The sequence below is a fragment of the Theropithecus gelada genome, chromosome 4 (genome assembly GCF_003255815.1).
Source record: "Theropithecus gelada isolate Dixy chromosome 4, Tgel_1.0, whole genome shotgun sequence".
Classification (NCBI taxonomy): domain Eukaryota; kingdom Metazoa; phylum Chordata; class Mammalia; order Primates; family Cercopithecidae; genus Theropithecus; species Theropithecus gelada.
This window is the reverse complement of record NC_037671.1, coordinates 131,418,976-131,444,848: the sequence shown is the minus strand read 5'-3', so window position 1 is coordinate 131,444,848 and position 25,873 is coordinate 131,418,976. Positions and strand designations below refer to the sequence as shown.

The 25,873-nt window shown below is 50.5% G+C and overlaps 1 protein-coding gene across 2 annotated transcripts in view; it reads left to right on the top strand.

Annotated features, from left to right (window-relative positions):
- The first annotated feature begins 6,396 nt into the window (after window positions 1-6,396).
- SLC22A1 (solute carrier family 22 member 1) overlaps window positions 6,397-25,873 on the top strand; it is a 35,065-nt gene continuing 15,588 nt past the window's right edge. For both annotated transcript variants that reach the window (XM_025383024.1, XM_025383023.1), the window contains exons 1-7: window positions 6,397-7,157; window positions 13,632-13,735; window positions 15,668-15,822; window positions 17,381-17,549; window positions 19,466-19,580; window positions 19,779-19,885; window positions 22,888-23,102. In XM_025383024.1, the coding sequence (XP_025238809.1) occupies window positions 6,747-7,157; window positions 13,632-13,735; window positions 15,668-15,822; window positions 17,381-17,549; window positions 19,466-19,580; window positions 19,779-19,885; window positions 22,888-23,102 (1,276 nt within the window). In that variant the 5' untranslated portion in view covers window positions 6,397-6,746. The remainder of the gene's footprint in view (window positions 7,158-13,631; window positions 13,736-15,667; window positions 15,823-17,380; window positions 17,550-19,465; window positions 19,581-19,778; window positions 19,886-22,887; window positions 23,103-25,873) is intronic.

Below are 25,873 nucleotides of genomic sequence, written 5' to 3'. Positions count from 1 at the left end.
TTTCATGTTTTCCCTCCAGAGGCAATGGCCTGCTGTGAGCTTTAAGGCCTTGCTTTCCCATGCTTCCCATTCCACTAGAGTGATAGCCATGAACTAAAAGGCATTACAGCTCTATTTTTCTTCAAAATATCTGATCTAAGCACTCATTTTCTTTAAACCAATCAATTAGAGCTCTTTTTTATATAAACATGACACATATGACACATATATATCAACACAGACAAACAGATGGAGATCCAGTACTTCCAAAATTTTTCATGTGCCAATCTCCTAATTGGATTACTGGCCCCAGGGTGGTGCTATTCAAGAAGGAGGGCTAGGAAAACATGCAGTTTCCAAGGCCCAATAAGCAGGCACAGCTGGAAGACAAAAACAGGTTTTGAAAGGGATCCATTTGCCTCTAATCCCCGGGGCTCTATGAGGAAAGCAGGTTTTCCTCAAAACGGGTCGGTGTTGTCCCCTCCATTTTCCCAAAGGAGTCCCAGGGCATCAGAGGTTATCTTGGGGCCCCCTCATGTGCACATCAAGAGTGGCAAGACAAAGATGGAGAAAGATAATTCAGTCAACTGAGAAGAAAAACTCTTTTTCCAGAAAAACAAGATCCACAAAGAGAAATGATATAAATGCCTTTTAAATAAACCTATAGCTTGGATATCCATGAACATTTACTTTTAATTAAACTAACTTTTAACCATGGCACTCCTTTTTAAAGAAGTCCTTTTAAGTCTCTTATTACCCAACTTTAGCCATGCCAAATGGCCAATTTTAACTCATGGAGGGGCAGATAATATAGTGATTTTTTAAAAAATCATTCCAGCAACCAGTTTGCACAGAGAGAGAAGCCAAAATTCTGACTGGTAAGAACGTTTACCCTTTTGCCAGCATGTTAGGCTGCTGGGTTCCCTTCCTCTGAGCCATGAAGCCCTATTGACCCTGGAGTCCTGTGAAAGGGCAGAAGCTTTTTTCTATCTCCAGAATCTGAGGGTCAAAGGAGTTCCAGTGATTTAGGATGCACTTGAGTGCAGGCTGAAATGACTGGTTGGTTACCCATCTGGGAAGAGAGGAAGAAGGTGTCACTTTGTTCCTTTCTCTCCCTAGCAAATACCCAGAGTATGTGATGGAGAGAAGAAGAGGTGTCCCTTCTTTTTCTTCTGTCCTTATGTCCCCAAGTGCCAGTGACCTGTGCAGGTGCCAACTATGGGTGCAAGTGCAACCTTCGCCGGTGAAGTTGGAGGCATAGCTGACAGGAATATTTGTATTCACCTGAACAGAGCCTACGTCTCCTGCTGTTGGTAACCTTTGAGTTCCCTAGACCTTATCTATGTCATGGATGCAAGCATGACCTCCATCTATGAGTGGGATAGCCTAATTGGCAGGAATTAGTCATGCTTACCTGTGCTGTGCCCCTTGACTCCTGTTGTCATCTGCCTCAGGTCTAGTGTTCCATTCCAGGGCTTCAAACTGAAGCTTGGGACAAAAAAATGCCTCAGGAGGGTGTATGAACCCATTAAATTAATCCTAGATGGTCCTTGCCAAATTGCAGTTAGCAACTGGCAGGGGCCATTCCTCTGTTGCCTCCCTATCACAAGCAGGTGAAGCTGTGGGGCCAGGTCCTCCTCAAACAAGAGAGAGAAAGGGAGTCCCAGGAATTAGGGACCTGGCCTAATAAGGTGACAACAAAGAGGTTGGGCTTTCCTGAGACACCCCTCATGGTTGTGCTAAGAGAGGATGGGGCCTAGATTGGAGAGAAGTGAAAGGCCCACTTGAGTCCAGGAGGAGGTCCACCTTCCTTCCCTTGATCCCCAGAATCACCTGGGGCTCCTGGATAACAATGGCAGTCTGAACCACTGGAGCTGGGAAGAGCAGCTCTGGGTCCTGTCAGTCCTGCTGACAGGAGACTGGCCCTGGACCTTGCAACTCACATCTCTGGGGACCATCTGTCCCCCAGTGGTCCCCACTGCAACCTGGACAGGGTCAAGGTGGCCTCCTCCTGCTGTCCAGACAGTCCCTCCTAAAATGCCCTTGTCCACCACATTTGTGGCAGTTAGCAGGTGCATCTTGGGGACTCCGGGGTTTGTGAGCCAGCGAGGAGGCTATTAGAGCCTCTGCCTTTTTCTTGTGTCTCCTTTCCCTCTCTTGGGCTTCCTGATCCCTATTGTAAAAGACAAAGGTGGCTATTTTCAGGAGGTCCTCTAAAATACTACCTGGTCCTATGGCCTGTTTCTGCAGCTTTCTCCTGATATTAGGGGCTGCCTGAGTAATAAACACATCCCCTAGGACCAGCTGTCCCTCTGTTGAATCAGGACTCCCATCCAATCCCTGGTCTACCATGGATAGCCCAGAGAAATTGAGAGGCCTTGTCCCAGTCCCTCACAAACCCAATATGCAGACCTGAAAGAATTTCCTCCTCCATTCTCCCATTTCATCATTGAGGTCCCATTTAGGGTCCTCCAATGATACTGCTATTCTTCCAATTGGATAAGTCTCATTCCCAAAATTCTCTGCCACTTACTGAGTGGCCTACTTTTCAGCAGTGGTCAGGGTTTGTTTCAAAAGTAACATGGCCATCCTTCCAGGGGAGCTCAAATACTTGAGTTAAGTTCTGGAAAGCCTCTCTATACTTATCAGTGCCATCTAAAAACTCACCAAGATTCCCTTTAATTTGCCTTAAGTCCTGGAGAGAAAAGGGGACCTGGAGTTTAATGGGGCCACATTCACCCCATCTTTTGGAGGGGCAGTGGAGACTAAAACCTGCCTAAAATGAGGATTCATGGCTGGGGTAAGCTTCAGGAGAACCTGGATAGGGAGGTATCTCTAGGGTTTGCTTTCCCATTTCCCTGGGATTGCCCCTAGTAGCCTCTCCTGAGATGGCCACTAGGAGGGCTGATAAATCAATCCTATAACGTTGGCAAAGGTCTGGGTTACCCTGCAAGGCAAAGAAGGCCTGCACATAAGGGACCTTGTACCCTTTGCCCTCATGTTTATAGAAAAGCTGCCTTCGTGAGGCAATGCTTCTTTTCTGTGCCTCAGTTGCTTGGCCCTAAGTTGGCAACCAAGTAAATTACAAGAACATTTTCACCACAAATTTACATACAGATACTAAGGCACACTTTCTTTGTCTGTGGTACTCGTAACCTTCTATTTTATACTTTTGATGACTAAGCCAAATGCTCATTCTACCGAGTAACATCTCTGGTTTAATACAATATTCTTAACATTTATCATTGTATATAAATAAGAGATAGGAACCATGACAGACACAAGAAGAAAGAAAGGAAGAAAGGAAGGAAGGAAGGAAGGGGGGGAGAGAGAGAGAGAGAGAGAGAGAGAGAGAGAGAGAGAAAGGGAGAGAGAGACAGGAAAGGAAGGAAGGAAGGAAGGAAGGAAGGAAGGAAGGAAGAAAAGAAAGAAAGAAAAAAGAAAAGAAAAGAAGAAAGCCTTCACGGAGGGCTAGACCTCTAAACTGGGTTGGAACAAATTCCCAGCACCCCAGGGTGATGGGTAGACAGCATCTTCCCCAGCAAGCCTGTCCTCCGCGTCTTCAGTCCAGCAGCCATGCTAGTAGCTTTTAACTGGCTGACACAGGCCTACTACTTTTCCTTCATTTTAACTATTAGGGACTTTAGAGACTCCGAAATAAAGGACAGAAACAGATACGCTTTTATTCACCCTTCCACAGATCCCAGACAAGCCCCAAAATGTTACAAGATCTTTGAGGTGTCAATTTTTTGGTCAGAAACCTCTGTGGCTGCTGTGCCTTTGCGTGAGTTCTTGTCCTGAGTCCAGGAAGAATGAGGTATGCAGACAAATGAAGGGTGAAAAAGACAAAAATGAGCTTTATTGAGTGTTACCAACAGCTCAGAGGAGACTTGCAGTGGGTAACTCCTCTTGTAGGCAGGTCATCTGTCGAGTGTTCAGTTCTCAGCAGAGAGGAGGCCCTGGAGAGGTAGCTCCTCTTTGCAGCTGGTCATCCTGATGTCTGCAGCTCTCAGTGGAGAAGAGACCCTGGAGAGGGTGACTCCTCTTTGCTGGCAGGTCATCTCTGCAGCTCTCAGAAGAGACAGTAGCTCCTTTCCACAGGTGGTGGTCCCATCATCCCATCGTCTCCTGCTATCAGCAGAAAGGGTACTCGTTTCTGCAGCTGGTTGTCCCATTGCCTCTCTGCCCTCTTCATCCTCCGGCTGTCCTCTGTCCTGCTCTGGCTAACCAGGGCTTTTAAGGACCTCAGAGGGGAGGAAGTGAATGCTGATTGGTCCACAGGCAGCCATGGGTGGGTCTAGAAGAGGCACCACCAATCCTCATTCAGTTCATGGGATTGGCAGCCTGGCCCCCAGCCTTCAGGCCCTCCCTGGCCTGAAGGTGGTACCTTACTGGAGACCCACCCACTTCTGCCCAGGACTCTGTCTGCCTCCTGCTGCCAGTCATGGCCTCAGGGCCTGGCCCCAACCCCCGCTCTGAGATCAGAGTGGGCACCAGGAAAGGATAGAGGCCAGGCAGTGGGAGCTGACACCCCTGAGCCTGCAGGGCTGGGGCCGGCCGGGGGAGTCTTACTGGGCCGCTGAGGGTGCAGGCTGCAGAGATGCCCAGGTCAGGCACCTGGGAGTGCTGCCACAGCTGTACCCAGGAAGTTCCCACCCTGCCGACTTGGAAGGGGTGGGGTTTCTGCTTGTCCTCAGCTACTGCCTGCTTTGTGGAGCGGGAGGTCCAGGTCTACAGTTGTGGGTCAGGCGGGTGCAGCTGCACCCAGGCAGGCAGATCCTGCCTGCTCCTGATCCCCTCCAACGGCACAAGGAGGCTTGGACCCCCAGTGGAAGTTTGGGCGGCTGTAGTCCGGCCCAGGGGGGCGGGGTTTCCACCAGCTCCATGGAGTGTGCAGCTCCAGCCAGCGCCTCCCTGCTGCAGCTGGCGTTATAGCAGCAACTGCTGCCATCGCCCTTGGAAGTATCTCCCCCACTGGACCATAGGCTGCTTGAAGTTGGGGACTGTCCCATCTCTGTGTCCCAGAGCCTGGCCCACTGCTTGACATGTATAGGGACTCAGCAGATATTTGTGGAATGAACAAAGGATCCAACACGTGAGCTAGAGAGGAGTCCCTAGGCGGCCAAAGGTGGCTTAATAAATCCAGAGAGCTTGCTCCGGAGAAGAACGAGGCTCAAGTACAGAAACTGCCTACTTTGAAGGCTGCTTTTACCTCCGTAAGCCCCTGCTTTCCCAGCTGTGGATGGGGATAGTCACAGCATCTACCTTGAAGGCTGCTGTGAGAATGAACTAGATCATGTGTGTTTAGCCCTTTGTAGGTGCACCCAAAATGGAGGCTGATGCTTTTATTACTGAGGTTCGCTGATCGGCTTGTGTCTGGCTGCAGCCCTTTCTTGGGGTCTGTGGCTGTGCGATGCTGCTGCTGTGTGCCCCACTACCCAGTGGCAGCTCCCTTAGGACCTGAGCGCAGGCCAGCCCTGAGGCCAGGGCATTGCAGCAGGGCAGTGCTAGGGCTGGATGTGGAGCTGGCTGTGGGGTTCCAAAGTTTTGGCCTGCGGTTGCTCCACTGCTCCCTTTTCCACCAGTTTCTGGCCTGAAATCCCTTAGAGACAAATAGAAGTGGGGCCTGGAGGACACACACACCATGCCCCCACTGAGGCTCGGTGGAGGCGAGTAGAGCAGGCTCTGGGCACAGGGGTATGGGCTGCAGGATAGCCAAGAACTCTGCCGAGCAGTCAGCTTGCTATTTTTTATTTTGATTTGTCTGGGTTATAAGAAATTCTTTAAAATGACACAATGGACTTCAAGGAATCAGGGGGAAAGAGTGGGAAGGGGGTGAGGTGTGGAAGACTACAAATTGCGTTCAGTGGGCTGGGTGCGGTGGCTCATGCCTGTAATTCCAGCACCTGGGGAGGCCAAGGTGGGCAGATCACCTGAGGTCGGGAGTTCAAGACCAGGCTTGCCAACATGGAGAAACCCCATCTCTACTAAGTATACAAAAATTAGCCCGGCGTGGTGGCCCATGCCTATAGTCCCAGCTACATGGGAGGCTGAGGCATGAGAACTGCTTGAACCCAGGAGGTAGAGGTTGCAGTGAACCAAGATCAAGTCACTGCACTCCAGCCTGGGTAACAGAGCAAGACTCCACCTCAAACAAAACAAGACAAAACAAAACACCCAAATTGGGTGCAGTGTATACTGCTTGGGGGATGAATGCGCCAAAATCTCACAAATCACCACTAAAGAACTTGTTCATGTAACAAAATAACACCTGCTCCCCCAAAACCTATAGAAAACAAACCTAAAAAAAAAGACTTAAATGGTATCATGGAACTAATTAGCCAAATACAGTATCTAGTACCTGGCTGTCACCCAATACTTGCCTCATACCATCACATCTAGAAAAAGAATAGATATGCTCTTTGGAAGAGCTCTGAGGGGGCTGCTAGGAGGTTTGCACGGCCTGCTCTCCTGCCCGCCTCTTGCTCTGCGGCTGAACTCCACTTCTCTACAGGCTTCGACCCCACTGACTTGCTCCCTGACAAAGCAAACATTTGATCAGGCAGCCACGTGCATTCTCCCATTTCCTGAAACCAGCACCATGGGGTAAAAGATTATTTCTACTTGGTTGCCTTCCAGATGTTTCACACTTGGACGGCAAACTGATTTCAAACCACTCCTTTCCAAAGATCTCTAAGGGAGACACTGCACCTGGCCACTGCAGCCCAGGGCAGGTCTGGCCACGCTCATAAGCGTGCTGAGCCATCATGCCCACCGTGGATGACATTCTGGAGCAGGTTGGGGAGTTTGGCTGGTTCCAGAAGCAAGCCTTCCTCACCCTATGCCTACTGTCAGCTGCCTTTGCGCCTGTTGCTGTGGGCGTCGTCTTCCTGGGCTTCACACCTGACCACCGCTGCCAGAGCCCTGGGGTGGCTGAGCTGAGCCAGCGCTGTGGCTGGAGCCATGCGGAGGAGCTAAACTATACAGTTCCAGGCCGAGGGCCTTTGGACGAGGCCTTCCTTAGCCAGTGCAGGCGCTATGAAGTGGACTGGAACCAGAGTGCCCTCAGCTGCGTAGACCCCCTGGCTAGCCTGGCCACCAACAGGAGCCACCTGCCGCTGGGCCCCTGCCAGGATGGTTGGGTGTATGACACTCCTGGCTCCTCTATCGTCACCGAGGTAAAAGAGCCTCTGTAACACGGGAGTTTCTGGGACAGGGAGAAATATAAAGCAAACCCTGTGAGGTTCAGGCCCACATCAGGAAAAAGGTAGGGGGCTGTGTTTATTGTGCACTTAGTGTCTGTCTGGCTGTGTCCTAGGCACGGGGCATTCTTTTCTCTAGTTTAATCCACCACAAACTCTGGGGTCTTTGAGGAGGACGCTGAGGCAGGAGAGACCAGCCAGCACAAGTAGGGGGCCAGTTTGCTGAGTTGCTTGAATGGGATTCAGCTGGGAGACCAGGAGCCTCTCTGCCTATCCCACTGGCTTCTCCCAGAACTACCAACTTGCTCTGGGCCCTGCTTCCCCACCAATAGTACCATGGGCCCCCTGCTTCCACTCAAGAGCGATGACAATTGACCTAAATGATGGTGCTGAGGTGGCCTGAAATTGCCCTGGCTTGGGAGTGAGAATGTTTGGTGGAATCCCAGCTGTGCCCCTTATTAGCTGAGCATCACTGGGTAAGTCACTGCCTCTCTGAGCCTCATTTCCTCATCAGTCAACCAGGAATGAGGGCAGCTGCCTCATAGGGATATGAGGTTCAGCTGGGATCTGTGAAAGCACTGAGCAAACCCACACTGAGTCACACCGTGCGGTCCGATGGGGCCTCTGGGATAGGGCGATGGCCTCAAAAGGGCCTTGCTTGAGTAGTTTACTTGATTATTTGAGCATTTTGCTTTGAGAATCTTTTAGTAAAAAGTGTCACCACATTTTTTTCCCATCATGAGCCCGTTTGAAAGTATTGCACGGTAACAAGTGTGGACGCTTGGTCGGTTGGAGAAGCCGTAGGCCAAAGCCTGTCAGAGCCTCTCTGTTAGTAACGAGCAATGGCGTGGTTTTGGCGCGGGCACTGCTTCCCTGAAATAAGAGGTAACCGGGTCCTCCCTGCTTCTGGTCCTGCCCAATTGTCTGCCCCCACTACCCTCGCCCAAGCTCTCAGGGCTTCTTGAGTCTCTGCTCTTCCTGTCTTCCCTTTCCTGAGTGGTTTCAGTGGTGACACATGTAGGGCTATTACTGGAGGAAAGCGTAGGGTCTCTCCCCTCTGGGCCTCAGCATTGCTTTACCTGCTTGCCTGGAGCAGAGCAGCTGCCCGTGCGACTGGCTTTATGACGCTTAGGAGACATCTTGTCTCCAAGGCATCCTCCAACAATGGATGACAAGTTAGGCAGCCCTCCTTCCAGGGATCTCCAACCATCTGACATTCCCAACTGGGAATCTAGAAGCAGAGCAGGATGGGGACGTGTTTGCTCTCTGGGACTGAGACATACTCTGCTTTGAGGAGATCAGATGTGATCATTCCTCCAGTCAGACATCCAGCCAGTATGTGCGGCACGCTCCCTCTGGTCTGGTGCAGGGGCGTGATGCCGCAGGGGAGATACAGAAGAAGATTGTGAGGTCCCTCAAGGAGTCTGCAGTCTTGTGGGGACTGAGAGGGGAGGAGGGTGGCCAGAATGAGACCAATGTTCATTTAATGACAGCCCAAGGCCACCTGTGGTGAATGCCATGAGCGGGGTGGAAAGGGACTGGTGGGCTCTAAGAAGGCAGAGATCTCAGCTGCTAAGCTCTGATCTGATCATGGATGTCTTCTGGGAGGAGGTATCTTTGAGCTGAGCCTCAGGTGGTATTTTGACCAGCAAGGAGAGGGGACAGGTGGGAGGGGAAGTAGATCCCAGATCAAGGGGAGAGCTTGAGCCCAGGCTCAGGGCCCAAGGAGTGTGTGCTGCATTCAGGGTACAAAGAGCCCTGATATGAAGGTCGTGATATGAGGAGTTGCGGGGAGAACACTGGTGTCTAACCTTGGGGCCAGAACATGGAGTGCTTAGTGTGGGGTTGCCAGGTATAATACAGGATGCCCAGTTAAATTTGAACATTTGAACTTCAGATAACCCAACTGGATAAGATACGTACGTCCCAGATACTGCATGATATTTGATACTGGGATAACTCAGACTGCAAATATTGCATGAACATACTTATCCTAAAAAAAGTTGTTTATCTGAAACTCAAATTTATCTGGGCATTCTGTATTTTTATCTGTGAACCCTGGCAATGCTACCTCAGCGCCCAACGAAGGAGTTTGGGTCTTTTTTAGGCAGGCAAGCAATGCGATCCTAGCTGGACTCATGAATGGGTGGGAAGGGGTGGTGGTGGGATTGGAGGCTTTAGGACAGGTAGAGAGATGCTTGAGGAGGCCAAGAAAGAGCCCCGGTGAGAAGTGTTGGCCAAAACATTGTTGTCATGGGAATGAAGGGAAGACACGATGTAAGAGATGCCAGCATTGTTGGGGCTGGGGAGAAGGAGGCGCAGCTTGGCAGAGGGCTCTGGCTTGGGGAGTATGTGCAAATGGAGCTTCTGAATGCTGAGCTGGGAGCCCCGGAGAGGCAGCCATGTGGGCAGATGGAGGGGCCTTGTAAGAGGGGACCTTGGGGTGCAGCAGCAGGGGGGAGATTGGGACAGATGAGAGGAGCCCGAGAGTGCTTTAGAACAGCCTGCCTGTCCATGGTAGCTGTGGAGGGGACTTCCAATAACCCCAAGATATAGAGCCTTGGGGAGGATTGTGGGAATCCTGGAACTCTAACAGGTAGAGACGGTGAAGAGGATATGATTACAGGAGAAAGTGTTCTTTTGGGGCCATGGTGAGTTGGAAGGGTGGTGGGATTCATGTGAAGATTTTCCAAGGTGATTGGAAGCCTAGGGGTAAGTGGAAGGGTGATAGAAAACTGGTTCCTGGGTAGGAATTGTCTCCCACTGTAACCCCAACTTCGTTGACCCCAGTTCCTCCTCCAAAACTGAAAATTATTGTTGGGGAATCAACCTCAGTTTATTCACTTCTGCAGAACTAATTTTTAACCTAGCATTGCCTTGGACATTGGAACTTGCTTTAGGAGGGAAGATGAGCTAATTTTTTTGAACACCAAGTTTAACTCCCACCCCAAGGCTAGGTGCTAAGATCATGAGGTTCACTGGGGGACGAATGTGGGCATTTTCCTGGCTTTTGACTCTCCCAGCAAGAGGAGCTCCTCTGTCAGTCCTGGTTTCAGCCACAGCCCCCACAGCAGGCCAGGTGTCTTCCATCAGCCATGAATGCTGAGGAAGGGAAAGGGGTCTCAGGCCAAGGGAGACAGAGGTAGTTACATCAGCGTTTCCCAAACTTGGCTTATCCTCAGGATCACCTGGACTCCTATTTGGGACCCACTGAGGCAGAATCCGCAGGGAATCTGTGGTTTCACCAGGACCCTGAGTGGCTCTTGTGACGAAGCAGTAGGTTGCTTTATAACGGTGCCAGAAAGAGCTGCCCCGGCCCTGGTGAAATCCCAGCAGGAGCAGCGAGTGGGCTTAGGAGATTCCCACCCTCCATCCCGTCCCTACCTTTGTGCAGCCCCAGCTTCTCCCAGGGCTTGGCCTATCTTCTCAAGGTGCACAAATGTTTCGGGGTACTCATGGTTGGGCTGGCATTTTGGAGCAAAGGAAGCATGGCAGGTTTACAAGCTTTGCAGGTGGCTTTAGAAACATCCTCAGGGTAGCCTGGGGGCAGAGTCAGTTCTCTGTGGTGTTGGAAGGTGCGATGCACTCCAGCTCTAGGAGCTCGCTGGCTCCATACACAGTCCTGGGGCTTAATGGCAACAGGGTGTTTCAGGAAGGCGGCAGCCACATCTTACAGAGACACCAACTTGCAAAGATTATAATGAAAACCAGAAAAACAATGGCTGAGAAGGGAGTAAGCCGAGGCCCCAGGTAATAATTGCACATCTTTCCCTGACCCCTGCAACTTGAGTGAAATCCTGTGCAGTGGACCACACAGGTGGAGGCTGCAAAGAGAGAGTTGGGCAGTCGGAGACACAGACCCTGGGAAGGCCAGATAAGCTCAGGAAGGATGTGTCCATGTGTATTCTAATGGCAGAGCACACGGCAGGCAGGAAGAGAACCACAGTCGAAAAGAGTTATATGTCAGGCGGGTGACCTGGGAGGGGCTCCATGGAAAAGATGTGTTTTAAGCTGAATTTTAGAGGAAATCAACATCGAGATTGGCAGAAAACATGAAAGTGACACTGAGCAGTAGCTTGTCGCACGCCCCAGAGCTGTACCACCCACAGGAGCAGACACTGGGGTCTGGGCAGAAGGCAGTTACTAGGAGAGGTTTGTATTTGTTTCTGAGATTCAAGTGGTAACACAGAGTTTAACCTGTATTTCAGGAAAAAAAAAGTGCTCATGTCAAGGAACTAGTCAGGCCATCAGACAGAACCCAGGCTGGCTGAGTTCAGAGTCCTTGAGGCTTTGAATGTTGTTTTGTTTTTGAGACAGGGTCTCACACTGTCATCCAGGCTAGAGTGCAGTGGCTTGAACACAGCTCACTGCAGCCTCAACCTCCCGGGCTCAATCGATCTTCCCACCTCAGCCTCCCAAGTAGCTGGGACTACAGGCATATGGTACCATGTCTGACTAATTTTTTAAAATATTTTGTAGAGATGAGGCCTCACTCTGTTGCCCCAGCCTGGTCTCAAACTCCTGGGCTCAGGCAACCTTCCTGCCTCAGACTCCCAAAGTGCTGGGATTAAGGCGTAAGCCACTGCTCAAAGCCAGTTCTGAATGTTTGACCCCAGGATCGGGGCATGGTGTGGCTCAAACTGGCAACTTCAGAGATTTGAGGGTTGGAGGTTGGGGTAGTAAAACCTGTTTCTAAAATAAAAGGGTTTATTATTTATTAAAGCTGTTTGCATGTGATTCCTCCCCTCCAATGCACACAGCAGCCCTATGGGTGTGATGGAATGGGTACAACACACGTTTCAGACAGGGAAACTGAGGCCCAGGGTTGTGAAGCGACTTGCTGCCATCACACTCAACAGTGTTCTGGTTAGGGAAGCCATGGACCTGATGCGGACAGAGCAGTGCAGAGGGACAGGGTTGGGAAGGTAGGATGTGTCCCCCACCCACCAGGAACTGAAGGGTTCAAGAGGCCCCCACCCAGCACCCTCTGTTCTCCCCAGAGTCCACTCTTTCTGCCTGTCTCAGCTCTAAAGAGGAAGGGGTCATTCTTCTGCTATCCAGCCTCTACCATATCTAGGCATGTGCCAGTGTCACCATGCTCTATACTGGGGGAGGTAGGACTCTTGGATGTCCCTCCACTCCTGGTTTTCTTCCCCAAGGCCTCTAAACCCAGGAAGCATCTGCCTTCTCCAAAAACTCAAAGAAAACAAGCCCTTCCCAGCAACCCACGCTTGTCTTTTCCTTTGTCCCTGCCACCTTGATATCTCCCCTCTCCTGGCTTTTGGTGCATGGGAGCCTCTGATGTTCTTCTAATCCTCAGTCTCACCACGTGACCCTAAGGAACACTCTATTTCAAGGCAACCCCACTGTCTTTGCTTCCCTCTTCTCGGGTTACCACTCACCGCCCCAACAGCGACAATAGAATGTACAGAATTGTTGGTGGCACTTTTATAACTAAATATATACTAACGAATATGGAATGAAGGATCTTTGGCCAATTCCGGAAAACATGTATTTCTCTTGGTACATTTCTGTTTTGGAAAAATTACTTCCTTGGCTATATTTCTTTTTAGAAATCTTACCTAGCAGTTGTGTCTCTTTTGAGAAGACATTTTGCTTTCTTTTCCAAAGACATTTTGTCCTTCAATAACCAACTACTAATAGCAAGGCTGTTGACAACAGCCTCTTTAATTACTGCATGATGAGAGTGGTACCAGGTGTTAGGAATACAGCTGGTGTTAGGAATACAGCTGATCTTAGAACAACGTAGGGGCTAGGGACACCAAACCCCTTTACACAATTGAAAATTCACATGTAACTCTTGACTCCCGAAAACTTAACAGCTAATAGCTTACTATTGACTGGAAGGAAGCTTTGCCAATCACATAAACAGCCCATGAACACATATTTTGTATGTTATATGTATTATACACTGTATTATTACAATAAAGTAAGCTAGATAAAAGAAAATGTTAAGAAAATAATAAGGAAGAGAAACTATATTTGCTATTCACGAAGTGGAAGTGAATCATGATCAAGGTTTCACCCTCATTGTCTTCAGGTTGAGTTGGCTGAGGAGGAGGAGGAAAAGAGGGCTCGGTCTTGCTGTCCTGGAGGGCAGAGGCAGAAAAGGTGGAAGAGGTAGAAGAAGAGACAGGCACACTCAGTGTAACTTATACTGGAAAAAAAAAAAATCTATAAGTGGACCCGTGCAGTTCAAACCCATGTTGTTCAAGGGTCAATCGCATTTGATATTTGCTGAGTGATTCATCAGAAACTTTGAATTTGTCTTATGAAAATGTAGTAGGAGAAAACTCTGTGAAATAGCCCAGGGATACCAAGTTTCATGAAACGCATTTGCTTTGCTGAAGAGAAGATGGAAAGGTATAGTCCTGACTCACACATCATTCTGTGCTTTTGGTCCTCCTCCTGCTGCGGTGTGACTGGCAGTTCAACCTGGTGTGTGCTGACTCCTGGAAGCTGGACCTCTTTCAGTCCTGTTTGAATGCGGGCTTCTTGTTTGGCTCTCTGGGCATTGGCTACATTGCAGACAGGTATGTAAAGGCCAGTCCAGGTAAGCCTCCCCTGACTGCCATGAGAATAGATTCTAAGGGACAGTGGTGGAGAACATGACCAGTCGGAATCAACTGCAGAAGCTGCTGGAGACAAGACACAGCAGACCCTGCTTTGGGCTACTGTGGGGCTGCCAGGGGAATGGTGGAGAGACCTGAGGTGTGTTTCAGGGTCGAAGCTGCATGTGGATTCTACAGTTGGCAGGCTGAGAGAAAGGGAGGACACAGGAAGGTTGATGCTTCCAGCAGGTGCATGTTCGTGAGGCCATTTTGAGATGGGAGGCAGAGGGTTAGGAATGGATTTTGTTTCAGCAGTTGATAGGGGAGAGGTTATAGAGGAAGCTAGAGCTCTTAGAGATGTTAGGTTTGGAGATGTGTTGCATGGCCTGAGACATCTACGAAGAGATGCCAAGGAGCCACTTGGGTATGTGAGTGAGCTCTGGAAAGGGGTATGGGCTGGAGTTCAATATCGGGGGTTTTTCACCAGTAGTTGGTATTTAAGGCTATACAGCATATCAGGATGCGCTGGAAGAGGGTGTTGAGAGAGAACTGCAATGCAGAAACGTAGGCAGGGAAAGTGCCTTGGCAAAGGAGATGTAGGAGAAATGGCAGCGAGATCAAAGGACAACTGTTCTCCAGGGCACTTGTGGAAATGCACCAGGAGACCCCGAGGAAGAATGGTCAGAATCTGCTGTGCGGGGCGGGGCACCCAGGACAGGGTGGTTGGAGAAAACTGGAAGGCAGGAGAGTGGAGTTGCGTGGCAACTCTTTAAAACAGCGTGGGGAGGGTCCAGGATGAGGATACCGATAGGGGAGGGAATCAGGGATGCAGGAAGAAGAGAGGGGCCTGAGACCTAGGCCTGGTGGGGGTCTGGGGCCCAGCTCAGAGGTGGAGACAGAGAGAAGGGACAGAGAGCCAGGTGCTGCTGCAGGAGACATGGAGAGGAGACAGAGCTGCCCCAGGAGACAGGGAGAGGGGATGGAGCCAGGTACCGCTGCAGGAGACAGGGAGGTAGGACAGAGCCAGGCACTGCCCCAGGAGACAGGGAGAGGAGACAGACCCAGATGCCGCTGCAGGAGACAAGGAGAGGGGATGGAGCCAGGTGCCGCTGCTGGGACTGAGCATCCCTGGTTAGAAAACGTGGCTTCTGGCAGAAGTCCCTATGGTTTCATAAAGGGTGAGGGTTTACTGGCTGGTTTGGGGCTGTCCTGAGGTGGGGTGGAGGTCTGAGGCCAGGGGACACAAGGTAGACAAGTTAAGTGGCATGGTGGAGGCAGGTGGGGGTGGCCGAGGGCACGGGGTTGGCAGGCGGGTGGGGAGCACGGGCGGGTGGGCACACCGCGTGGCCTGCCCTTGGCTTCTTTCCTTGGCTCTGGGAGAACGTGGGGTGTGGTTGAAAAGATTGGGTGGGAATAGTGCAATCCTAGAGAGTAATTTGCCCATTTCATTCCTGGAAAAAGGAGAAGAGAAACAGCCTTGTATGGCTACACTATCAGAGCTCAATATGGCACAGAAAAGCTTCCATGATGGTTGATAAGACTATGGGAGCAAGGAAGCCTGGTTTGGGTGCAGCCTGACCAGTGGCGATAATAATGATGCCATCTGTTAAATATGAAGATAAGGTGAAGGGACAGGCATGAGAACTGGAGAGGGGCTGCAGGCACTGCCCGGCTGAACTGTGATGCTCTGGGAGCACTCAGACTCCTCTTCAGACCCAGCAAGGCTGGAGAGCTTGTAGGGACAGATGAACAGTCTGGGTGGTGCACTGGGCACTGCTGTCCTGATAGACCCTGCAGTTTCCCAGGACAGTGGTGCAGTGTCCTCTGACTGTGACCCTTGGCATTCCACCATGAATGTCTAACCCCAAATTTTAACCTCTCCCACCTGCACTCCATGTCTCCTTGTCTCTGAAGGTTTGGCCGTAAGCTGTGTCTCCTGGGTACCGTGCTGGTCAACGCCGTGTCGGGTGTGCTCATGGCCTTTGCGCCCAACTACATATCCATGCTGCTCTTCCGCCTGCTGCAGGGCCTGGTCAGCAAGGGCAACTGGATGGCCGGCTACACCCTAAGTAATTATCATGGGACTGAGGCCAGGTCTCAGGGTAGAATGGGATGGGCCTAACATGGGTGGGGGGTTGTTTCTGGGGTCAGGGAGCTTGCGGGGGCACCAGTTCCTTGTTGTTATGTGACTAGGGCAGGACGTGGGCTAGAATGGCCTCCTGTCTTTTTGTGTCTGAGACACTTAAATTATTACTTAGATTAGTGATTTACTAATCAACTAATGTATTTGGAGAACAGAAAGACCCCATGCTGATGTGCTCACAGCAGTCGGGGGGGGGGGGTGCAGAAGAGGAGATAAGTGACAGAATATTCTAGCATCTTACGTAAGAAAGAACCAGCAACTCCTTAAAAGAAATACAGCAAACTCGATGGGCTTGAATGGCACTCAAGAATCAGAAGAGAAAACAGGAGCAAATAAAATAAGGATTTTGAAAATCAGGATTTTGAAAAAGTTGAAGTATAAACCAACATGAGGAGTTTTACATATCAGCCTTTTTTTCCCCCTTTCAAATATTCTACAAAGATTAAGAATACAAAACAAAAAACCTTTTCCGGGAGGGAAGCAGCCTAAGAGTTGTCTGTCCGTCCCCAGGCCAGGGCACGGCACACAGCAGTGAGGATTAGCCATGCTTTTACTCCTTTGTCGGGGGGAAAAAAGAAATAGCCATGTTTTATCATCTTCGAAAACAAGGTGCTATCACTTGGCATTCTGAGAACTCATTCACTAGGGCCAAGAGGATCCACCTACGTTCCTGCCTTGAGATGCCATGAGCAGCCTGGTGAAGCTGAGGTGGCTCAGCCCCATTAGTGTGGAGCCTCTGACAGCCTCTGCTGCTAGGCACCGTCCCACACATGGTTAGGGGGTCTGACCTGGGACCACATCCACGCTCCAACACCACCCGCAGCCCCTCCACCCCTGACTCCCCTGATTTCCTTTTCCCCTTTTCATTTTTGTTCCCCTAACATGTATCACGCTCTAACACAGGATTGCATTCTCTTATCTGTGATGTGGATCATCTGCCAAATGAGGCTTCCGAAGGCAGGAGTCTACCTCCTGTGCTCACGATGTACCCCAGACACCCGGAACAGTGCCAGGTCCCCAGTAGGCACTTAAAGATATTTGCTAAATGAATGAACACCCCTGGGGTCCTGACAAATATTCCAGCTGAGTCTGGAGCTTCTGGAGGAAAGCGCTGGGGAGGAGAGGCCCGTGGACTGAGTCCTGAAGCAGGCAGAGGGGAGTGCAGCTGGTAAAGGAACATGCAGAAAGGGACGGTCAGGGAAAAGCCAGAGAAGGAAGCAGCCTGGTGGATCTCCGGGGCCTTGGTTTGATGGGTCCGGGGCCCCAGGGAGAAGGGGGAGGCGTGAGCGCGGCTGTGATTTGGGAGAAGGAGAAATGGGAGACACACAAGAGAGAAGCCTGGGAGCAGGTGGGGCTCGGCAAGGCCGGGTGGGAGCTTCCTGCGGGGAGACAAGCTGGACTGGGGCTGGAGCTTCTGAACGCACAGCGACGGGTTTTTGTGCTCCTGCGAGGAACCCACATAACGACCACGCTTCCTGTTTCAGTCACAGAATTTGTTGGCTCGGGCTCCAGAAGAACGGTGGCGATCATGTACCAGATGGCCTTCACGATGGGGCTGGTGGCGCTTACCGGGCTGGCCTACATCCTGCCTCACTGGCGCTGGCTGCAGCTGGCAGTCTCCCTGCCCACCTTCCTCTTCCTGCTCTACTACTGGTGAGGCCCTTCCTCCCGCCTACGGCTGCATTTTCTGTCCTCTCGAAGAACCAGGCTCTTGGAGTGGGGGGGACCTACAGGTGGTCTTCCAAAGGCCATGGTGTCCACATGGATAACGCACGGGGCTGCGCGGAGCCCGGCGCCTCCCACACGCATAATGCATAGGGATGAGTGGAGCTCGGCGCTTCCCACACGCATGATGCATTGGGATGAGCTGGGCCCGGGGTTTCCCACACGTGTGATGCATTGAGGTGAGCTGGTCCCGGAGTTTCCCACACGCATGACGCGTAGGGATGAGCGGAGCCCGGCGCTTCCCACACGCACGATGCGTTGGGATGAGCCGGTCCCGGGGTTTTCCCACAGGCATGATGCATAGGGCTGCACAGAGCCCGGGGTTTCCCACACACATATCGCATGGAGCTGCGTGGAGCCAGCGCTTCCCGCCACTTGTACTGTTCAGGTTATTCTGTTATGACCAGGCGGCCCTGGTTACATGTGGAGCCATCCTCAGACAAAGCCTGTTTAGATTGGTTTCCCCAGATAAAGGTGAGCCATGCCAAGAGTCAGACAGAAATCCAGGGAAACGCAGGGCCTCAGCATGTGCACCTTCCAGAAACACAAGGCCAGGCCTCGCTCCCCGGTGAAGGAGGCCAGCTTTCTGAAGGTTGCTCAGTGGCCTTGGGAAATCTGTATCAGCGTCCGGTGGTAGGAAAGCCTCCATCCGTGGCAATTCCACTGCAATGGCTACCACTCCCGAGAGTCCCCTAGAGTCTCTCCTAGGGGTGCTGGCATGAAGGCAGATATTCTGTTATCTTCTTGATCCTCTCCCTCTTCCCCCTCTTCTCTTCCTCTCTGCTGTCATCTCTGCGCTTCTCCCACTTCTTCATTTTTATAGCACTATTGGTATTATTAATAAGGCTCTGAAGTGCCTCTCATCTAGCCATAGAGTAGACATTTGATCTTGATTGAATGAATGAATGACAGAACGAAGGAACAACAGGCCTACTCAGTGCAACGATCTCTGGGGAATGTGTACCCTGAGCCATTATGAAACAGAATCAGTCCAAACAAGGTGTTAATCATATTTGCTGTGAGTGCTTGGCAGGCTCTGAAGGGCAAAGAACTCCACAGGTCAGTTTTTATTGTGGTGGAGAAAAGAGGAGGTAGCCACAGAGGAATTTCTCATCCCTCCACCTTTTGTCTTCGTTTTGCTGAGAGTAGACCTCATCTGTGGGTGGCACTAGAGTTAGCCCAGTCTCCCTAAACGAAAGAGTTGTACACGTATGGCTAGGAAGTTCTGCCTGCCCCCTGCCTCGTCCGTGTGAAAGGCAAAGTCTGCATAGTCAGGCAGGGTGAGGCAATCAATGCCTGCCAGCTTTCAGAAGACCCTTGTGCCAGAAAGGCCGAGTCTTTGAGTTGTACCCTCCTCGTCCCGTTTGAAAGAGACAGCATGGTGTTGATTTGATTTTAAAGGACAGTAAATACATTTTATTTTGTTTGGGAAATATTTTGAGAAGTGTTCAACAGCCCTTGTATTGCCTGGAGATACCCTGATGTCATCGGGTAATGTACACGGAGCATCTCCTTTGTGAGCGTTTTCCCTGGGGGACAAAGGCTGCCACGTCCAGGAGAGATGGGACCCCTGCTGCACAGAAGGAAGGCTACATAGGAAGTGACGGCTCCCTTTTGGTCTATAAATCTTAGGTGACACTAGGAGTATGAGTGACCCACAGAGCTCCCGCCTGTGCCACATGGGCTAATAGCGCACAGTGACCCCAGGTCCTCATCTTCTTGAAGGATTACTGTCCCAGTGTGAGGGGGGCAGGCTGCACTGAGCAACAGCATCACCCTGCTCAGGGCGGAACGTCAGATGAATTCCAGGGAAAACGCCAGATAGTGATGAGTGGTGTCTGCAGGTGTGTGCCGGAGTCTCCTCGGTGGCTGTTATCACAAAAAAGAAACACTCAAGCAATAAAGATCATGGACCACATCGCTCAAAAGAATGGGAAGCTGCCTCCTGCTGATTTAAAGGTGAAATCTAGGAAGGGGTATCTCGCATCACTGAATCTGGGGCTGGGTTCCGGTGCAGATTCTCCTGGGGCTGCCAGGGGAAGGAGCAGAACTGGGCTCCTTGTCATGGGTGTGAAGCACAGGGGTGGCAAGGCCCACCTCCCAGGTGGCTCTGCTCATGACAGCGGGAGGGTGGCTGATGCTCTCCCTCCCTCCTAGATGCTCTCCCTCGAACAGGATGTCACCGAAAAGCTGAGCCCTTCGTTTGCAGATCTGTTCCGCACGCCATGCCTGAGGAAGCGCACCTTCATCCTGATGTACCTGTGGTGAGGGGCATTCCTGTGCGTTTCCCCAGGCAGAATCAGCGCGCTTGCCCAAACACTGGCCTATAGTTTAGAGACAGTGGAATAGTCAGGTGGAAAAAGAGAAAGGGAAAAGGAATTTTAATATAGTTGTGAGTGGTCAAAGAGCTCTTTTTATTTCTCCTTTGGGGATTGAATAATAAGAAAAAGGCTTCATTTTAGTAAGGGGCATTTGATACCTATGGGAGGTCACCAGTGGGATGAATGAAATAGGATAAAGGGTTGTCAGGGCTGCCTCCATCCCACATGGTCTCATCTTCTGGGAACAGCCAAGTCTTGACTCAGCGTCAGAAGGTGGATGAGAGCTCCTGGAGCTTTCGAGGAGGAAGCTCCATTCCTCGTATCTAAACACTCTAGAGACCCCACCTGAGCATCTCTGTGCATTTGTTACCTATTGACTAGAAGATGCATACCCACAGGGACCCACCCACACACGCTTTGCACATTCCAGGGATCTGCATGCTCCCCCAGCTGCTGTCATGAGCAGGAATCCCCTGCCCTGCTCCCTCGGAGGACGCTGGCTCACCTCCTCTGTGCAAGGGCTTTCCCCTCAGGATACAGTGAGGGCCCGCAACTGCACTCTGGGCCTCGCCCCTTCAGCCGAAGCATCTCTGCTACCCAGGCACACTTGTTTGCGCTTCTATGTGAGGTTTCACTGGAACAAAGAGTTTGTAGTAAGTCAGTGCCTGGCATATTGCAGACCCTCAATCAATATTTGCTGAAAGTTGAATGAGTAACCACTGTGCCCCAGAATCTGTCCAGGTTCACCATGTCCTCTCTTGCCTCATCCTTCACCTTCTCTGTCTCCGAGTTTGCCCTTGGGGTCCTGCACCCAGCCACATGCTGGGCCCGTGACCCTTTGCAAATAGCCCCATGTACCTGGCGGGTTTCCATGGATTCTCAGTGCTGGACTCAGCATGGAGGCTGGGACTGGCCGCTGCAGTGGAAATAACTGCCCGCTCTGCTGTGCTGTCCAGCTCCCCTCCCCAGCCCCGAGACTCCCTGCAAGGCAGCGTTTTTGACTTTTTTTGACTTTTCTGTTCTCTTACCCCCACCTCCAATCCTCTGGCAAGTTCCACCAGCTAGCTTGGAAATGCCTTCAGAACCTGCTGCTTCCCATCGTGGGCACCCTGGGTTCCCTTGCTGGGGTTGTAGCCCTGTCCTTGGCACTGATTATTTGTATAAATGTCAGCTGTTCCATGGACACTTCTGCAGCATCTCTTACCTGCATTGCTGTAAGTGCCTTTTGGGTGGCCTACTGGCTTTACCCATGCCCCTCGGTGCTCCACAAAGAAGGCAAAGGCATCCCTTAGGGCTCAACAGACCTTGTCTCTCCCTGTTTATCCTCTGCTGGCTTCCTAATCACTGACAATAAAGCCAGATCCTTCTCTGTGGCCCACAAGGCCTCACGCCATTGGCTCCTGGACGCCCTTTTCTACTGTCCTGCTCGTTGTCATGACTGAGACTCAAAAGGTCTGTCCACCATGTCCTGGCCGTGTGACCTTCCAAAGGGCCTTAATCTCTCTGTGACTCAATTTCCCCCTCAGTAATGAGAGAAGTGATAGTACCTATCTCATAGATGTGTTGGGAGGATTAAGGAGATTATATGTGTAACTGACATAGAAGAGGGCAGAGCATCGATGCAGGAAAATGTTCAATGTCAATGTGTTTTTTGTTGTTATTTTAATACGCACATGCAATTCATGGGTTCTGCCCACAGGCGGCAGCCTGGCACATTTGTTAACTGGCTTGTTGACAGGAAAATCAAGGTTATATGTTCCTTTCTCTTAAACCAGTTTCTTTATCAGTAATATGACTGTTGTCTTTAACTGGCTAAATGGTATGGAGGCACTCAGGCTAATCTCAACTCACTGAGTTGGTTGCAGGCAAGCACCTTCTTTCTTGTTTTCTTGACCCTTGGTCCAATCAGGAATAATTTAGGACTAGAAACAAAAGCATCCCAATGCTTCTTCAGGCGAAATTTTATCAAACAAGGAGATATATTCCTTAGCAACATCCATTTTCATCTCAGTTTTGGAGCTGATAGGCAATTTGCATGCTGGGATGAGACAGTAATTTCTTATGACCCAAATCTCTTCTCACAATGTAAATATGACTGTAAAAGCTTTCTAGCTTCCAAATGATATTTTCCCCACAAAGTGACACACGAGGCGCCCTGCATTTTGGCTCAGGTGAGAGTGATTTAGCCAGGCCTCGGCTCTGTGTGCCATATGCTGTAATGTTGCTACATTTTCCCAAATACGGACAGAGGGGGTGTACAGTGGATGGAAGAGCATAGGTGAATCAACAACGCCCACTAAGGACAGCGTAATAAGGGGCAGGAATGCCATGGTGCGGTTGGAAAGACCTGGCTCATGCCTCTCTGTTGTGCCGTGAGTCCTCCGAGTGCCCTGAGTGCATACTGTGTGCCGGGAACTATAATTGGCACTTCTGTACGCTAACTCAGTGAGTACTCAAGACAAACAGAAGTGGGAGGTACTATTACGATCCCATTTACAAACGAAAGAACTGAGGCCCAGAGAGGTTAGTTAACTTCCTCAAGGTGACACAGCTCATAAAGCAGTCTGACACCTGCCCCCTTACTTCCTGCCCTCTCCTGCCCACCTCCTCGTAGGCCTGTTGGAGTGTCCAATGAGGTTACGCACGTGAAGGGCTGGTGTAGAATCAGACATCTAAGTGTGCGGTGAACAGTAGCCATCATCACGTGCAATCTCCAGGAGACTTGGGGGGCATATCCTACAAGTGATACTCTCACATCTATCATGAAAAAAAATTTATCATCAAGGGCCCTTCTAGGACACGCTCTCATTTTTACTCTCCTCTCCTCTCCTCATATTGCTCTAGGGCATTCTAAACCCAGTGATTCAAGCTCTTCTCCATCTGGGAGGGGCTTCTTTATCAGTCTCTGACTCACGCCTTTGACTTGAAACCTCCTCTCGGCTCAGGTTCACCGCCTCTGTGGTCTATCAGGGGCTGATCCTGCACATGGGCGCTACCAGCGGGAACCTCTACCTGGATTTCCTTTACTCCGCGCTGGTCGAATTCCCGGGGGCCTTCATCACCCTCATCACCATTGACCGCGTGGGCCGCATCTACCCCACAGCCGTGTCAAATCTGTTGGCGGGAGCAGCCTGCCTTGTCATGATTTTTATTTCACCTGGTGAGTTCTCTGCTTTCATCATTTCCCAGGCAATCAAAGTGTGGGGAGAGTGTCGTAACTCTTTGATAAGCCTCTGGAATGAGAACAAAGATGAGGTGCTACCTTTGTCTAAGATGTGTTTTTAAATTTTAAATTGAGGGGCCGGGCGCAGTGGCTCATGCCTGTAATCCCAGTACTTTGAGAGGCGGAGGCACGTGGATCACCTGAGGTCGGGAGTTCGAGACCAGCCTGGCCAACATGGTGAAACCCTATGTTTACTAAAAATACAAAAGTAGCCGGGCTTGGTGGCAGGTGCCTGTAATCCCAGCTACTCTGGAGGCTGAGGCAGGAGTATGGCTTGAATCCAGGAGGCGGAAGTTGCAGTGAGCCGAGATCACACACTCCAGCTTGGGCAACAGAGCGAGACTCCATCTCCAAAAAAAAAAAAAACAAAAAAAACCCCCCAAAATTAAATTAAGTTTTAACATACATACAATCAGCAAACAATAAGTGCACGACTCCATGAGTGTGTAAAAATGTGTACACCCGGGCAGCATGATCCTCATAAAGATGGAGAACAATATGCCAACTTCTCCAAAGCCTCCCTCATGCTCCTTCACAACAACCCCCGCCACCCCTCCAAGGTCACCACTACCCTGCCCTTTGGCACCACAGATTGTGTCTGTTCTTGAGCTTCATATAGATGACACCATACCAAATACATTATTTTTGTTGTTGTTGTTGTGTTTTGAGACAGAATCTTGCTCTGTTATTCAGGCTGGAGTTCAGTGGTGCAATCAACAGCTCATTGCAACCTTGAACTCTTGGGCTCAAGGTATCCTCCCACCTCAGCCTCCTCAGTAGCTGGGACTACAGGCGTGAGCCTCCATGCCAGGTTAATGTTTTCATTTGTTGTGGAGATGGAGTCTTACTATGTTGCCCAAGCTGGTCTCAAACTCCTGGACTCAAGCAATCCTCCCACCTCAGCCTTTCAAAGTGCTGGGATTATAGGCACAAGAAATTCATCATTGCACCTATGAGATCCACCCATGTTGTCACATGAAAGTGTAGTTGGTACTTCAAACAAAATTATTGTGTAGCATTGCATTGTGTAAATGTGACACTCTGCATCCCTTTCACTGTTGATTGTCACTTGTGTTGTTTCCAACGTTTGCCACTTATTGGGACTAAAATCATCCTTGCACGTATCTTTGGGTGGGCACATGCTCTCATTTCCCTTGGGTACAGGTCTGTGAGAGTACTTGCTGGGTCCCAGGGAGGCATATGTTTAGCTCTAGCAGACACTGCCAAACAGCTTTCCAAAGTGGTTAGACCATTTTATGCTCCTCCCAGGAACACATGGGAGCTCCAATTATTCCAGATCCTCCCAACACTTGATATGGCTCGTCTTTTTAAGAGTGGCCATTTCGGTGGATGTACACTTTAGTCTGTAATTCTTACAATCAAAGATAAACCAAGCTACATTTAAACCTAAAGCAGATTAACTTCCGTCAGTTTTAATTTGAGTACATAAATTGCCTTTCACATTCACTGCTCTTGGATATGTTGTAAAATAAATACAAGGGCAGATTTGCTCTTTTCTCCGTTTTTATTGCATGTGCTCTGCACTTGTTGGTTTAGTGAGTCATTTTGACAGGCTTTCGGGCAGGGTATTGTAGAGACCGTTCTGTGAAATCTGTATGCCCAAGAACTAGGCTATATAGATCAGGCTGGAAAGAAAAATGGGTGGGGAAAGAAAGCTCAGTTTTCTTTTCTCTTTTTTCATGGAGAAAGAACAGAGAACACAGGAAAAGGGGCAGCATGGATTTGAAATAGATTTTGCCCACTTTCTTCCCAATCTCTCTGTTTTTGGAATCCTGGGTAAGATGTGATGGATGGGCAGACTTTTAAAAAGTTAACAGCATTGAGTGCCAAGAAGGAGGGCAATCAAGGGCTAAGTCCATTCAGTTGTCACCTGGACAGCGCCAGGCATGGTCCCCTCCCCAGCCTCCTCCTCCCAGTTCCTGCCCGCCCCTCGTCCCTCTGTCTTAGTCCTTATCACATTTTAGGACAGTCATTCATTCCTCCAGCAGGAAATATCTCCAGGCTTTCTATATGGCTGGCGGGTATCTAGGCACTAGGATTTCAACCATGAGCAAAGCAGAAAGAGTTCCTGCTCCATGGAGCTGACATTCCAGAGGAAAAAAGAAGGATGTCAGTGCTTTCTACAACAGGCACGGGAGGTCTGAGGAGGCCTAAATGAAGTGGGAAGAGCCATGTAACAATCTGGGGAGAGTTTTCTGACACATGCAAGGCCCTTGTGGGGAGAAGAGTATGGCATTGCGGGGACCGCTCAGGATCTAGGGACCAGGGTCAGGTGAGCTTGTGGGGAGCAGTGCAGCGAGGCATGGAGTGAGCTGGGAAATAGCCAGCTGTGGACTTCATCCCAAGAGTGGTAGGAAACCACTGGTGGCTTTGAGCAAGGGTGGACTTGACCTGACTTCAGTCTTAACTGGATCCCTCTGGCTGCTGTAACGAGTGGCCCTGGTGGTGCAGAGTGGAGACGTGGTCGGTTCTTTGAAGCCAGGGATGCTGTTCACCTCTGGTCAAGCATCACCAGGCTAACGACCTATGAACGTGGACCTCCCTTGAGGCATTGGAGTGAACTGCTTGCCTTTTATCTTTTAGAAGCTAGATGAGGTGTGGTCCTTAACAGAAGGCTCAGCTTGGCTTCTCTATCAGGGCTGAGAGCTGCAGGAAGCAGAGAGACTGTATCGCACCCGTGAGACGGG